At 41.6% G+C, this 16,225-nt stretch overlaps 4 protein-coding genes across 4 annotated transcripts; 1 reads left to right on the forward strand and 3 right to left on the reverse strand.

The window, feature by feature from the left end:
- Positions 1-970: 970 nt before the first annotated feature.
- PKNH_1328600 (serine/threonine protein phosphatase 2A activator, putative) lies at positions 971-2,612 on the reverse strand (the record flags this gene model as incomplete). The annotated part of the gene is made up of 5 exons (XM_002260686.1): positions 971-1,073; positions 1,215-1,279; positions 1,420-1,494; positions 1,719-1,869; positions 2,029-2,612. The coding sequence occupies 5 exons, from the start codon at positions 2,610-2,612 to the stop codon at positions 971-973; spliced, it is 978 nt and encodes a 325-aa protein (XP_002260722.1).
- A 2,156-nt stretch (positions 2,613-4,768) lies between these two features.
- PKNH_1328700 (uncharacterized protein) lies at positions 4,769-6,178 on the forward strand (the record flags this gene model as incomplete). The annotated part of the gene is made up of 3 exons (XM_002260687.1): positions 4,769-5,593; positions 5,747-5,977; positions 6,101-6,178. The coding sequence occupies 3 exons, from the start codon at positions 4,769-4,771 to the stop codon at positions 6,176-6,178; spliced, it is 1,134 nt and encodes a 377-aa protein (XP_002260723.1).
- A 376-nt stretch (positions 6,179-6,554) lies between these two features.
- PKNH_1328800 (ADP-dependent DNA helicase RecQ, putative) lies at positions 6,555-10,313 on the reverse strand (the record flags this gene model as incomplete). Its single annotated transcript, XM_002260688.1, has 1 exon — positions 6,555-10,313. The coding sequence occupies one exon, from the start codon at positions 10,311-10,313 to the stop codon at positions 6,555-6,557; it is 3,759 nt and encodes a 1,252-aa protein (XP_002260724.1).
- Positions 10,314-11,458: 1,145 nt separating this feature from the next.
- On the reverse strand, positions 11,459-15,715 carry PKNH_1328900 (coatomer subunit beta, putative; the record flags this gene model as incomplete). Its single annotated transcript, XM_002260689.2, has 3 exons — positions 11,459-11,527; positions 11,673-11,988; positions 12,123-15,715. 3 exons carry the CDS (start codon positions 15,713-15,715, stop codon positions 11,459-11,461), a joined length of 3,978 nt encoding a protein of 1,325 aa, XP_002260725.2.
- Positions 15,716-16,225: the final 510 nt, after the last annotated feature.

A 16,225-nucleotide genomic window follows, 5' to 3' on the forward strand; every position in this document is an offset into this window, starting at 1 on the left:
AAAAAAAAAAAAAAAAAAAGAAACAAACAAAGAAACGAAGAACAAGCGTAGCCGCGTAAACACATCAACGAAACGACACAAAAACGTAACGCAACGTTGAACAACACAAAGCAGCCAGTGGTCAATCGTCAAACTAAGGATGGGAAAAAAACGAAGCAGTTCACTTGGGACGCCCCTTAAAATATTCGTACACATTTATACTTGGAGGACTACCACTGGATGGGAAGATTTTCAATAAATAACGTGGTGAAGTCGATTGTGATTTTCTTTTCCCCTGCTCCTGTCCTCTACGTTAATATGATTGGGGCGGATTCTTCCATGTGTACTCCTGGCGCGGGGGGGGGCATAATCACCTCATAAATATTCACATAAATATGCACATAAGCATGCACGCAAATATGCATAAAAGATGGATGCAAATGGAAATGCGACGGAGAACAGTTCGCTCTTTGGGTCATGAGGTGACACACTAGTGCACCTCCTCTTATGATTCGTGTCGGGGCAAAAATTGACTGCCAATTTTCCTGAACTAACAATAGCTGATGGTATGCTTCCCCCGACACGCAGTCGGTATGTCCATCTCCCTGTTATCCATGTGCGCCCCCTTTTTCCACAACAACCGACAACGTGCAGAGCGTTGCACCTGCGCCCGCTCTGTCACAAATAAAAATGCCCAGCTTTATTTCGTCGGGGAAATCGCAAAAAGGGGTATCAAAATATAAATATATACGATATATATGAATACACACATATATATATATGCTTAGAAAAATGGACAACGTTCATCAACTTAGCTCACTTCCCAGATCAAGTGAAGTGCGAAGAGCTCCGGTGCCCATCCAGATGCCACACTGCATGCGGATGCACACATGGTAAAAAAAAAAACAGATCCGTAAAAAGAAAAAAAAAAAAAAAAAAAAGAAAAGAAAAAAAGTTGCCATGAGGAAGTACGCCCCCACAGGGAACGCTGTTAAAAATCAATCAGTTTGCCGAATAAAATGTGCTGTAGGATTTGCCGCTTCTGGATGATCTCTGCTTGGTACATCTTCAACAATCCCGAGCAAATCTTCTCCCTAAAAACAGAAAAAAAAAGGTGAGAAAAAAATGAAGTTACACAGACGGCGAACCAATACACACGTAAAAAGCTGCGCTACAGGGGGGGGATAAAATCATCTGAAGGAATGAAGAGATGCTTCAAATTTCGCTAGCCATACCATGTCTCCACACCCGAAATGTCGTACAACATTTGGGAGGATTCGTGAAAGGGGGCGTGCTTCAACTGCGAGGAAAAGTGCAATGCGCAGATAAACACATATAGCTCTGTGTAGGCACGCATGTAACATATTGTTGGGCTAAACGGGAACAAGTACCAAAACGGAGTTCGCGCGAAACAAATTCATCGCCATGACATGGCATTACCATTGAAATGTATTTCAGCGCGTCAAAATAAAGGTACTTTGGTGCCCACAATTCCAGCAATTCCTTCTTCTCTATCTGAAGACCAGTGTAGCGAAAAGCGAGGAAATAAAAAAAAAAAAAAAAAAAAAAAAAAAAAAAAAAAAAAAGGTATATGATTATATATGGTAAGATAAGAATAAAGTGTCTACCAATGAAGGTACTACTTGTGCCGACTCGCTAATATGTACACACAATTGGACGAACAAGAGGTCGCATCATTAGAAGGGGTCCACCACCTTCCGCAATACACTCCCCCTTACATCATCCGTCTTTATCTGTGTGTTGTACGATAACTGAGCAGCGCCAAAGAGAAAAACTAAAAATTGGAAGTCGTCCAACCCCCAGGCGCCTCTGCTCCCTGCTGGCTCCACGGTGTAGGTGATTTGGATTCTTCTCACGCATTCGAGGTACCTGGGCGTTTAGGAGGGAGAATTAAATATACATAGATGTTGATGCTCACGGATGAACGGTTCATATGCATGCTCAACCATTCTGTGACCACATAGACTGTGGCACAATTCGCTCCACGGAAAGGCACATTTCTTGCGAGGGGTGCCCTGCTGATCGTACTGCCGGTAGAGAACGAGGACGAGATGCTTGTGGTCAGGGGGGCCAAAAAAATGCAACTTGTTCAGGCAAAAGAGAAAGAGCAGAAAATTCAATTCATGCCCTGTGCCATAATCAATTCGCTTTCTATTCCCTATGGAGTTTTTTAAATAGTAACTCAACTGGAAGATATGTTCGGATAGGTTCTGTAATCCAGACTGGCTTAAAATGGTTGGTAATTTTTCATCAATCTCTTTGTAATACTCATCACAAAAATTTTGAAAACCTTTATTACCAAATCGAGTCGGTTGTTTTATGGGGGGGCATAGATCTATATACTTGTTCATGCTTTTTATGAGAGTAAGTACATTTTGTACGTTGCGTGAAATTATGAGGATGTTGTCGACTTGGTCAATGGGGGTGGCTACTCCTTCGCGCCTGTCTTCTCGTGCGTAGAAATGATCCAAGGGATGCATCTCCACCGCCACTACGGAATTGTTTAAATGCGTAATGAAGTCAATCAACTCGTTGTAGGCTGCACTTTTGATGAACCTCTGTACGCTATCCTCGTCCACAATTTTGAAGCTCAACCCCGAGTCATCCACCATTTGGGTGGGCATATCGTTGATCATTGTCTATGAACGGGGGAAGAGTGTCGCGTCTCTGCGGACTGCAGACAGGGTAGCTTCTATCCAAAGTAGACTGTATTCTTCATGCACAGTTGTAGATATATATCCCTCCTTCCGTGCACATATGTAGTTATCCTTTTTTTTTTTTTTTTTTTTTCCCTTATCCCCACACTGATGGTTGTCCTCTCCTTGTGTGCTTACGAATGGACGACCCTCCTCCTCAGCGTTACGGTGTATTTTTTTTTTTTTTTTTTTTTTTTCTCTCTCTCCCCTTTCTTCCACTTTTGTTACTTTCCCTTGGATGTTCTACCTCCTCCTGCGCCGCCAACACCGCAAGGTGTAGCTACTCAAATTGTGGCGTATCGGAAAGGAAACTTCTTTCACAAAAAATTTTATTGAAAAAAAAAAAAAAAAAAAAAAAAAGGGACTTTCCTTTTTTTTCGATGTGGACTTGCAAGGGTATAATTCTCATGTCAACCATTTGCGACTGACCATTTTGTAAAAAATGCCACAGGAAAAAAACGAGTGGGCACCTTAAAACAGTAGCGAAATTTGGAAACCTTCTTCCCTCTAGGTGAAAAAAAAGAAAAAAAAACTTCCAAGCAACAAAACTCCTACATCACTTTTCTGCTCCGATGTGATGGAGTATAGTTCGTTTAATTGGGTGGAAAAAAAAAAAAAAAAAAAAAAAAAAGAAATAGCCAGGCAGGGGAGAGAAATAAAGCGAATATACATTCCAATGATCGATCGGCATTTGTGTGGATGGAAGGTTTCTCCTTTACTTTGCTATTCTATGCTATGCTTTTTTTTTTTTTTTTTTTTTCTTTCCTGCCCTTTCTCTTTTTGCAACTTCCTTTTATTTTCGTCTTCCTACCGACTTCGATGAAGGACCTCTCTTCCCCGACTAAATTGCCCATGCGGTAGAGACAGAAAGCTCACAACAATTTGGTGGAAAAGCTACCGGGGCATCCAAGCCATCCCTCGCGTGGGCGCATGCTCATGTGTGTGGGGGGAAGTGAGCTGATAGTAAGGGAGCCAAACGTGTGCAGCGGCACGTTCCAAGGGACACAGGCATGCCAAAAATCCTCCTACAGTGTAGCAGCGTGTACGCAAATGTATATGGGCTGCTTTGCACATTGCTACGTTCCATATTGTTACTCTGTACGTGGCTCCTTGACACGAACAGAGACAATCAGCCATTCATGTCGTCCACATTGTGAATCAGACAACACACGGTGAGTTCACCGATTGTTCTTTTTTTTTTTTTTTTTTTTTCCTTACATTTGGACAGATGCCCGAAAAGGAGGCGGCGTAATAAATAATGCCCCCCTTTTTGTAAAGGGGAAAAGAAACAAGTGCTGTGTAACCCCTCAGGGGAAGAGAGACATAGAATTTTATTTTTTTCTCAACCATGCTTCATTCCCACAGGAGAAAAAAGGACCAGGAAAAAAAAAAAAAAAAAAAAAAAAAATGCAACCTTTTCAAAATACTTTAAATGTACCTACTAATAAAATTGGGGGGAAATCATTTATACGGAGAATGCCTCTAAACCCTGTTATTTTATTTTATTTATTTATTTTTTTATTTTTTAAATTGAAAGGTCTTTTCGCTTCGGTCGCGTGGCGTTACTATTCCCATTTGGCTTCTCCTTTGCCGCCCACATTTGTTTCTCTACTTTTCTCCTTTTTCCGTTTCTGCTCCGCACAACCTTCTTAAGGGTGATCCCTATTTTGTAATTGTTCTCTCCGCTGGGTTGGAGGCCTTTTTTATAATTCTGTAAACTCAGCCCCAGTTGGCTTTTTGGCGAGGAGAAGAACAAAACCATGTCAAGAGGATTTGATTTACTTCGTTTCAACGCACTTCATTCACACAACTTTATCGGAAGACCGTGTGGATGACCCCCACGTGTACAGGGGCAATGCGCGTTTGAATCCATCTCCTTATGAGTGACTTCACTTAACCTCATATAGAAAGGTGAAGAATAATTATCTTGTCCTTTTTTTTTTTTTTTTTTTTTTTTTTTTTACATTTAAAAAAAGAAGATCCTCATATAGAACCTTTGCTGCTGCTCCCCTCTGGGAGAATTCCCCCCGCCAAATAACCCTCGCCAAGTGGCTCAACCAACCATATTATGCATGGACATCTTCATAGACGAAGAAATAAATGGCAGTGATGAAAACGAGGCTGTATTGCTAGAGATTGATGACTTGCTGAGTTTTAAGGATCCTCCCCCGCAGAGGAAGGGGGAACATAGTAGAGCTGCAAAAAGGGAGCGAACAAACTACAAACAAGAGAGCGCTCATGGTACCGTGCAAGGTGGCACACAAGGTAGAACACAAAGTCAAAAACATAATGGCCATCCGAACCAAGCGGGGAGGTATCCTCCGTGGGAGTACGGGAAGATGAAATTTTCGCATCGCGAGAGAGAGGACATTACTGAGGACGAGAATGAATGGTTAATAAAAAAGAGAGATCTTAGTGGACACCACCATGAAGATGACCTGGAAGACCATCTGACACACCATGTGGAGGAAGCTGATGCGTTGGCTGCAAAAGGCAGGGACCAAAACCCCCACTCCGTAAAATCCAGGAGAAAATATTACCCATCCTACAGCTATCCTGTCTTTGCCAACATCTATGAAAGAGCAAAACGGTGCTATGGACAGATGGTGGACGGTTTGACAGACAAGTTCACTGGAAATAAAGAACGCGACGATGATGATGGTGAAGGTTTCTTTTACTACAAGAATCACACATCGTTCGACTTTTTCCACATCCTTGCAAACCGTCTGTACTACTCCAAGGGCACCATGTACTTGTACTTCCTTGTCATTATCCTTAACCTTTTCATTCTTGTCTACACCGCGTACACAAAGATGGTTAGTTTGTTTGTGGTCCTCTCTGAGATGTTCGTTATACTGATGCTCGTCTTGGAGGTTTGTCTTCGCTTGGCCACGCAGGTGAGTGATGGCGTATAGTCACTATGCTATTAGCGAATTATCATACACAAGAGAGGGTGTGTATTGGGGACCATATCTGGGCATCTTATCCCCGCTTTGCACTGTAATGTACTCATACACGGGTGATGACCCCCCACACACACACACCTACAGGGTCGCAGCTACTTCCACAATTTCGAGGGGCTCTTCGACGTGACAGTGACGATCATGTGCTTCCTGTTGCTAATCAGCAGCGGGGACCTCAAGGTGTTTTACCAGCCGGAGATGATCAAAACGAAGAACAAAGAAGTGGAGGAAATAATTTCTCAGAGCCTCACCGTTTTGCGCTTCTCTTTTCAGCTCTTCAGGACGCTCACCCTGTTTATGCACTACGAGCGGGTTAAGGTATACACGGTGCAACGGCGGGCCCGCGTGCGTTTGCATAATTTGGGTCCCCCTTCTTCACCTCTTCACCCCTTCACCCCTTCACCGCCACTTTCTTCTATCCATCGTTCCCTTCCCGAACAGACGCCAAGCGAGAACATTGACTTTTCAGTTTTAAACCTGCCCCACGAGGAGGAAGAGGAAGATGATTATGTCATCTGACTGGGTTTGCATTTTCCGACAAAGTCTTCCAAAATTTATGAAGAAGATAAAAGGTGGGGGGGAAAAGAAAAGAAAAAAACGCATACTTTAAAATGGTATGCAGGATATGAGTAGCATCCCGCTGGTCGTTGAGTAGCCATAAGAAAGGGAAGAAGATAAGACAAGGAACAAATTTGAAAAAAAAAAAAAAAAAAAAAAAAAATTATAAAAAATTGGCTAGCTCGGAAAAATTTCCCCGAACTAAGAAAACTAAACAAGTGAATAAAGTCAAACGCATTAAACAAATGAAACAAACCCAGAAAAAGGGGAGGGACAGTTTCTCCGATTATTTACGCCCTCCCTCTCTCCCTTTTCTTTCTTTTTTTTTTTTTTTTTTTTAAAACCTTCGTCGTTTAAAGTCCTGAAAGGACGAAGTGCCATCATGCCTGCCGGGAAACCTTCCCAGGTTATCTTCGTCCTGTTGTTTTTTATAGTCATATGAAAACGAATCAATAAAATCTAATTTTTTTTTTTTGTCATTTAAGACATCAACGTGATTCTCCCCCATGGTTCTCCTAATGGGAAAGGATTCTCTAAATGGATCACCTGAGTGTGCTTCTCGCACTCTTGGCCCTGTCCATGCACCCCCGTTTTCCTGTTTCTCCAGGGTGCTCAAACGGGTAATGGTATTGGTTCGATTGTGAAAATTTCTTTCATTCGGCTTCACCACTTCGTTCCCGATTTGTATGGGTTGCGCTGCGTTACTCCCTCTCCAAACTTCACCCTGGAAGGTATATTTGGGAAAGTCGATGGGAACTCTTTGTTCCCTTTTGTTATCCACAAGCGAACCGTTTGGATTAAACTCCGACTTGTTGGTCTCCTTTATAAATTTAAAATCGTCCTCGAAAAAATCCATAAGTCTGCTTTTGTCCTTACTGCTAATATGATGTAGCTCGTTGGTCGCCTCTGCATTGGTGCAAAAGGGGCCCAAAATAGTTTCCTTTGCGCTACGTTTCTCGATGAAATCTCTGTTAGGGTGGTTTGTGTCACAGTTGAGCATCGGCTTCGCCCCCCCTATAAATTTCCCAGTGGGATGGTTCCTTTGGCCACCAGGGGGGGCAATCCAACTACCACTTACATCCATTTTCATCTCCGTTTTCGCACCACCGTTAAAGTACATACTCTGGTAGGAGGGCGTCTCTTCCTCCCTGCACGCATAATTACGGACAACTGCACCGTGGCTAATGGAACCGTGGTTCATACCGTTGTGGACAACACTACTTCCTACACCCCCATCTACATAAGGACCACTTCTTATCTCCCTCGACGAGGCACCTTGGAAGGAAGAGTCTCCCCCAAGCTTTTCTGTCTTATGATCATATTGATAAGATGAAATTAGGTTGGAAAATTTGTTCAGACTGGATATCTGCCTTTCGACGCCTTCAGGTGAACCCATATTTTGGCTAGCTGTGTTCAGATTTATATTCATATCTAAGTCGTGTAGAAGGCAAAAACCTCTGATTCCTGAAATAAGCTTTTCCAAAAAGGAGTTAGGACAAACGGGTGAAATATTATCGACGTGTTTTCTAATCAAGTGAACAGATGTGAGTCGTTTGTGGCATATATCCTTTAATGGTTTATCTGATATTAACTGAAAGGGTGGGATGTTCTGTTGTCTAGCTTCTATAATTCTTGTCCTAAGTAAAATTCTCATTATAGAATCATTTATTTTTTCTTCCGTTAGTTTTTCCTCTTTGTATTGATGCTCCCTTCGACATTGATTCTTGTCCGTGTTGAAGTATCCATATTTATTATCCGGGATAGTGTTGTTCCTGTCGACACTGGCTTGCGTTATCGAGTAGACTCCTTCAGTCTGGTGGGAAATGCTACCGTGAGTAGCACTCAAGACAGAGGAACGTTTTTCTCCCTCCAAAGGTTTTTCTTCCTTACTCACATGGTCTCTTTTTTCTTTGTAGTTGAAGTCCTCCCCAATGTTGTTCCACCTATTTCTCTGACTAGCCTTTTCATTATACAAATAATCCACGGGTTCATTTTCACTTTTCCTCGCATTGGTCTTCTTCGTTCCTTTGCCACTCTTTGCCTTCTTCTCCTTGTCTACCAAAAAGAACGGTAATCTAACGGTATACCTTTGTTCAGTATTCATAATAAAGGCCTCCCCCTTGGGAGTTAAACCTACACTCAAATAACTTAAATCCTTTCCATAGACCAATGTTTCCTTTATGTACTTATCATTCCTCGCAACCTTTAGAAAAGCGGACCACCAGTTAGTGCTTTTGTGTTTCCCATCTCCATACTCCTTAATGTTATGGTAGCCTTTTTTAATTATGCACGATTCTTTGCTCTTTACCAGTACTTTGCAAATGACACCGATTCCGGTTCTTCCCTTAAGGGAGGAAATGCAACTGAGTAACGTTTTCAGTTCCGCGGATAGATCTATTCCTTCCTCGATGGACAATGCTTGGGGGTTGTCACTGATACGTAGAGTAGTATTCACAGCCTTACGAGACTCCTTCTTCAGGAGGGAGGTGGCATCGGTAGGAGGTTGTCTCTTGTCGGTATTTATACTAATGTCTTCAACATTCACACCTATCACCTTTGTACCACTCATCCTTGTTACATCCATTTTTGTGGTGTCCACCTTTGCACCACACAACTTACTGTTGACCTTGCGAATTTCCGACAAGTAATATGCGCAATTATCACAGTTGGCACAGAGGTACATGTCGTACTTTTTCACATAAAAGCAAACGCCGCAGTTATCCTCATTGTCGAACACGTCTATATCTGTGCAGGTATTTGGTGTCTCATCAAAGTACTCATATATCTTTTTCCTTCGACAGATGGTCGAGTAAGCATAATCGGATGCATCTGTGAACATACTAATTATATGTTCAACGCGTTGGAAATTTGTTTCTATTAAGTTATTAGCAATATTTTCCCTCAGCAATATATTTTTTATTTTAGATTCATCATTTACGTGAAAGAAAAGAATTGCTTCAGCATTGCTATTGTCTCGACCTGCCCTTCCCACTTGCTGAACGTAGGCTTCCAGAGAACGGGAGAATCCATAGTGAATGATCCTCCTGATATCTGGTTTATCTATGCCCATACCAAATGCCACCGTGGCAACGATTATCTGTACTTCGTCCTTTAAGAACTTTTCATGTGCTTCTTTCTTTTCATCATTACTTAAATCCGCATGGTACATTCGAACCAATAATCCTTTCTCTTTCAGAAACGAAAAAATATTTTCGCACTCCTTTTTCGACGTAACATAAATAAGGGTGGAGTTGTAAGGACATATTTTTGAATTATCAATAAACCTCTTGGTCCTTTCCAAAGATTTCCTATTTGGAATGTCTAACACATCTTTCAAATCATTCAGGATATTTGTTTTCTCCCTAACGCAGTAGAAAAGGTTCCTCTTGTTAACGCTACTTGTTTTGATAAGGCATGTCTTCATATCGAAATTTAAATTCTTTAGAATATCATTTTGGACCTCTCTTGTACATGTAGCTGTTAAACCCATAAAAGGGATCCCAACTAATATTTGCTTTAGTTCGTGTAATTTTCTGTAGGTCGGTCTAAAATCATGTCCCCACTCCGACATACAGTGCACTTCATCAATGGCTAGGAGTAGAATCCTCTTCCTTAACATTACAAACATTTGCTTGTTGTTTAGTGCAAACTCTGGACTACAATAAACTATCTTATACATCCCATGCTTAATTTCTGTTAAGACCTGGTTCTTACTTATCTTCTGTCCACTTCCTAAAAACACGGAGGAAATTCCCTTTCTCTTCAGATTGTCTACTTGATCTGTCATTAGAGATATAAGGGGTGATATTACCACTGTGAATTTTTTCTTCGCTTCCTCCATAAGGGAGGGTATCTGGTAACATAGCGACTTTCCCATCCCCGTGGCCATCACAATTAAACTGTCTCTCTTGTGGAACACTGCGTGCACCGCTTCTATTTGAAAATCCTTCAAATTCTTATATCCGAAATGCTTCTTCTGTGCCGCCTCCATCTTCTTCTTCAACTCCTCCAGGGAGTAGCTCCCCACCACGTCGCTCCCCTCCGACTGGTCCGTCTCCGCCCCGTTCCCACTCTTCACCTCCAAGTACTTCAGCATGATCACCAGGTTCTTAAAGCTCGTGAATATCCCCCGTAAATGCAACCCAGCGCCCTAAGCACAAGTGTGCACACTGTATACCCCTGGGGGAGGGGGGGATGCGCAAAAAGGAACTGCCAATTTTGACAGCCCTCCGCAGAGCAATCACAAGTGAAGCTTTAGCCTCGTACTGTTGTCCCCCGAGGGTCGTTATCGACTGGAAGCCAATCGAACCAATCGCATACCCCCGACAGAACTCGTGACAAGTGTATGCGCTCTCATGGAGTCGTCCACTTCGCATTTCCCCCCCCTGTGAAAAAATTGCAAAAAAAAAAAAAAAAAAAAAGGAAAAAAAAAAAGGGGGGAAAAGGCCTAAAAGGAGAGTGAAAAAAAAAAAAAAAAAAAAAAAAAAAAAGCAAAAGAATAGCCCAAGGAGGGGAAAAAATTACCCAATGGAGTACCACACGTTACAAATGATTTCCCCCTTTTTTTTACAAAAGTGCATTCCTCTTTGTGCGCACATTTTTTTCGATTTTTTTTTTTTTTTTTTTTTTTTTTTTTTTACGTCCAATATTTGACTCATAAAAATGTACATCGGCGCCATAGCCGCGATACCCTTAGGCGGAAAATATAACGTGAGGATACATAACCTATACAAACATATGCACGTACACATCTCCTTCCATCCATGTACCGTTTACATACTTTGTAGTAGCATAAAAAAAAGCTTCTACCTTTTTTTTTTTTTTTTTTTTTTTTTTTTTCCTAACGATATTTTTAAAATTCACAGAGAAAAGGAACGTGTCAACTCCGTTGACCGCCCTTGGGACGATTTTATTTAAGTTGATGTAAGAAGAGGGAGAGGAGGGGTATTCACGCGCAGACTATTACTGGCTAAGAATCGCCCTCTCCCTTTATCAATTTCCCCTAACCGGGAGATGCTAACAGGTTGAGACGATGGAAAACTCTACGACGACATGGAGGGAAAAACATGTTAATCAGATGGGCGTACTATGGTGAAACGCTTTCATCTGCACATACAGGCGCCTGAACGAGACGCAAGCTTCTAAATGGGAAGTTGCCTTTCCAAATGGGCAACGGATTAAAACATCACAGATTCTTCTGGTCATGTTCACTCCAAAGTAATATGAATCTAGCAACACACATCAGTGCGTCTCCATACTAAGGCCTGTTTGAACGAGTGTAATTTTATCTCCCAAGCTGAGGGCAATTCCCTGGAAAGAGGGGAGGGGGAGGGAGGGGAAGGAAAAAAATAACATTAGTGTGTTTATGGGAAGAACATTTTTATGATGGGATGATCTATCTGATAGATAAACCTTTCACCAATCAGTTGATCGGGTAACGGTAAGCGATCCTAACCTGAGTGCGGCTACGAACGCGGATACTCCCCGAGAGGCGGCCGTCTGGGTTCTTCTGTACGGACAAGTTCGCTAGGGAGTCTTCCCCGAAAATGCTACGCGAGAATAGGTTAACTGCAAAGAAGGCTGAATTGTTGACAAGGCATTTTAGGTCCTCTAAGCTAGAAATGTAAGAAATATAAATATCGATGGGGGATATGTTGGCTTGCCCCGTTCTGTTCTTGGTTTCCTTCTCATAAAACTCCAGTGGCATGAACTTCTCCACGATGGTCATGTTCGTTTGCTTAATGATGAGCTTCAAAAGTTCGAAGGCGTCCCTAAAAAATAAAGCAAAAGGATGAAATTTTGCATCGAAAACATGTTACAAAAAATTAGCAACTTAATATGTGGAGAGAGAAGAATATATATTATGCCCGGTCCATTTCCTTAACAGATAAGGATAACTACCCACCTGATGGAAGTATTAATGTTGATCTTGTTTTCCCATTCGAATTCAGACCACATGATGCGGAACAGGTGCGACGAAATGAAGGATGCATTGATGTAGTCGGTCATGTTAATGTTCAGCTCGCTAAGCACGATGTAATTCTTCTTATTTTCATTCTTCCTCTCATAAAACACATAACCGAAGATAATCCCCGTCTCAGTCGTGTGTACCTTCACGGTGATCTTAAACTTCCTCTTCTCATTTGGACCCAAGTTAAACTCAGGGATCTTATCAATTGGTTTTAAATTCCCATGAGTCGATAGGCTAATGAAAATGTTCTGTAAATAAGCACCCGACTGGTTGTAAACATACAACTCTACAATGAGGTTGATATTTGAAACTATCGGGACAGCCTCAATGAAAATATCATCATCTATTCCTGTTAGTCTTTGCGAGTTATACAATTTTGCCATGAAAAGGGAGGAATAATTATGCTTAAACGTGGGTAACTTAAACTCGTTTTCCTCAAAAAGAATGTCGTTGCTAAGGGTATACTTCAATTTTAGCTTATCCAATTTTTCATCCATTAATACAGCTCTTTCGTCCATCTCTACAGATCTCTCGTCCAGGATATTCAGAACATTTTTTTTTTCCTTGAGAATACGGAAGTATATTTCATCATCTACACTCTCCTTGTTTTCATTTGGTTCAGTTTGAGGAGGTAGGGTGGTCACTCCTTTGGATATTTCCATCGATCCTTGTCCGAGATTATCTGCATCGTTCTCGTCCTCCCCTTGGGGAAAAGCACCTCCACCCGCCCGTATTTGCCTATAACTGGAACTGTAAATACTGCTATACTTTTCCTCCTCCTTCTGAAGGAACTTCTGGTAGTACTCATTCCCACTGAGGAAGGTCAAGATGAGTTTCTTTGTGGAGTCATCCATGGTACTCATGTTGCATGTGATATGGAGAAATATTTTGAGGCAGTGGCTAACCCTAACCACGTTGCTGTCGTTGTAGTGAACATCAACAGAGCTCTTCTTTGCGTTCTTCTGCCCCAGGTACTTAACCATACTGGCGAGGATGTACATTCCTTTATTCCGAAATTCGTTCACGCTGGCATTTCCGTTTGTGACATTTCCGTTTGTGGCATTTCCGTTTTGGGCATTTCCGTTTGCGGCGCTTCCTTCATCTGAGTGGCACCCCACGGGAGGCTTCACAAAATACGAACCCAAAAAGCGGAAGACTTCCCCTCCCACCGTTGCCACCAATTTTAAATACAACTTCGTAACACATACGCACAAAACAGACAACAATAAATCGTCATTCTCAGAAACTAAATTATAAGCAAAGGAGTTTAACTCACCGGGGGTATCCTCCCCTGATGATGCAGTCTGGCTTTTCCACACTGCCTCCGTAGCGTATGTTCCATCTTCCAACACGACCGTTTTGGCTTGTATAGCAGGACTGGCAGATGAAGAATTCGCGTTAAAGTTCACCGCCATTTTGTTCTTTTTAAACTTCTCACTCTGTAACCTGCTAATAATATCCGACTCCATATTACTACCAAGCAGAGGAACAAGGTGCACATATAATTTCTTCATGAATTGCAAAATAACTTCTTCTCCATGCATGTATTGTCCCAGGACCCAAAAAAATATCCTGAGGATATGTGGCTTCTTCACATCAAATATGGCGTCCACAATTTTTTGCAAAATGATACTCTGCAAAAAGGGATTATTCGCTAGTTTCCTTATACATACCGCCGCTTCGTAATTTATTTCCTTCTCTTCATCATTCACGTATGTCAGTAGTAAGTCTACCATGTTTAGACACTCGTTGGAAAACATATTACATATGTGTTGTATCGACTTGAGTAGTATTTTTTTGTAACTAATAACTTCCTGATAATTCGTGGAGAGGTTATTACTGAGAGAGCTGGTCTCTCCTGTGTTGCTCATAGTGGTGTTGGGAAGTGCATTTGGAGAGGTTGCCCCACCACTGTTGGCACCTCCGCCGGAGGAACCTACCACCGCACTCGTGTTACCACCCCCACTCGCAAAAACGTTCTTACTATACATAACTGTGCTGTTAAGCTTCAGGAGCTCCTTTTTCAGAACGCCCAACACTAAGTGCACATTCCTACTGCTCAATATGTGTAGTACCAGGTTTAATATTTTTACCCTTATATCCCTGGACGGGAAGTTTAATGCCCTCAATAAATCCATTACATAATTTTCCAGCACCTTCTTCCACTTACACATGATATAATATAGCCTATCAATTACAATCAATTTGATGTTGTTATCGTGTTGATTAATTAATAACTTGATAAAACACTCGCTTGCCGTTTTTATACTAACCTCCGAGGTACTCATATAAAGCAAACAACAGGCACCCTCATACAACACACTGTTGCTCACATTCTTGTTCATCATGTTAAGGAGAATTTTAACAACGTTATTTTTGTATTGACTGTAATCACTTTCGTTTAACCTGTTCTTCCTAAATTGTATTTCTTCACTTAGCACGTTTAGCATTCCTCCGCTTGTTTCATCTTTGTAATTGGTCGCTACGCCTGGGGTACTCACACTAAGGAAGTTACTACCAATCTTTTCATCTACACCAGTAATATTCCTGGTTCTCTTCCCCGTGGGTACATCTCCCTGATGAAATGGGATCTCATCTCCGGAGAGTAGATATGCGAAGATATCTACTTCCCCATCGGACTCACACCCATCTGGATTTTCTTCCTCTGCTTCATTACCTCCGTCAGGAAGAGGCCCACCGGTCATGGGGCTTATAGAGGGAATAGGCCCAATTCCACTGCGAATGCCCTTGTCCTCATCGTTTTCCTCATCCTCATCATTTATCGACAAATATGAGTTATCAAACACGTGGGGAATATATAGCTTCTTAAATAGGTGAATAACTTCAAGCAGTATCACATCAGCAGTGTCATACAACTGATCATTTAGCGAGAGAATATATTTTAATGTAGTCATTGGGTCGACATCAATTAACATAGATAGTGCACTACGTTTGGTCGATATATCATTTTCCAAAAATAATATTTTCTCCACTTCTTTAACCGAGTTTGGAATCACATCACTTCCATGTTCCTTTATAATCGTGTGGATACAGCTGATGGCATTCTTCCTAACATAGCTATGTCGATGGTTCAGGTTTTTTGTAATGGCTTCTATTAAAGGTTCAATAATTTTCAGGTTCTTAATTTTGCTTAACAGTCTCAGTGTCGAACCCCTCACGTACTCATTTGGGGATATAATATCATTCCTCAAGGCATTACATACGAGAAGCATTTCTTCCTTTAAGCTACCATCACTTTTACATTTGTCCACAACCTCAAAAAATATGTGGCTCAGCTTCTTCAGCCGATGATCCTTATGGGGAACTATAAACCTGATGACACACATAAGCATATTTCCATATGGCTCTCCTTGGATGATGTTAAATATAAGATGTTCCATGCCTTCTATTTTTTTTTCTACATTTTGGCTTTCTAACTTTTTCTGGATTTCGCTAATGGATGGGGTTTCGCAGTTGTCTGTACAAATGTACAGGGTGCAGTTGTTCTCGATTTCCGGGTTCCCCATTGTGTGTTTTCGTGTGGGGGGTTGCGTGGAAAATACTATACAGCTAATGCAACGTGATCGCTCACCTCTACACGGATGCTACACATGCAGAGCTATACACAACTCCTATGCACGTACATTCCCCTCGTGGCGCAGTTGGCTAGCTATATCAGAAGGATATACAAAAAAAAAAAATAAAATAAAAAATAAATAAATAAATATATAAATGAAAAATAAAAAAAAAATGATTAATACACACGTATGTACATAATATGTGCAAGCATGTACTCGAGCAGAGCAGCGCTGCGTGAAGCAACTTCCTGCGCAAGGCAGACAAAATGAGCTGCTATGAATCCTCAGGAAGGTGGACACTCAGATGGAGACCACAAACCAAGGGGACAACAGAAGCGATATAGTGACGACGCGATGAACAAACGGGGGGCGATGAAGACGAGGAAAAAACGTTACATCGTCACGCGGACTGCATAATCAAATGGATCCCACTCTTCCTCCCAATCTGTGACATTTCTT

Source organism: Plasmodium knowlesi (assembly GCF_000006355.2).
Source record: "Plasmodium knowlesi strain H genome assembly, chromosome: 13".
In the NCBI taxonomy this organism is placed as follows: Eukaryota; Apicomplexa; class Aconoidasida; order Haemosporida; family Plasmodiidae; genus Plasmodium; species Plasmodium knowlesi.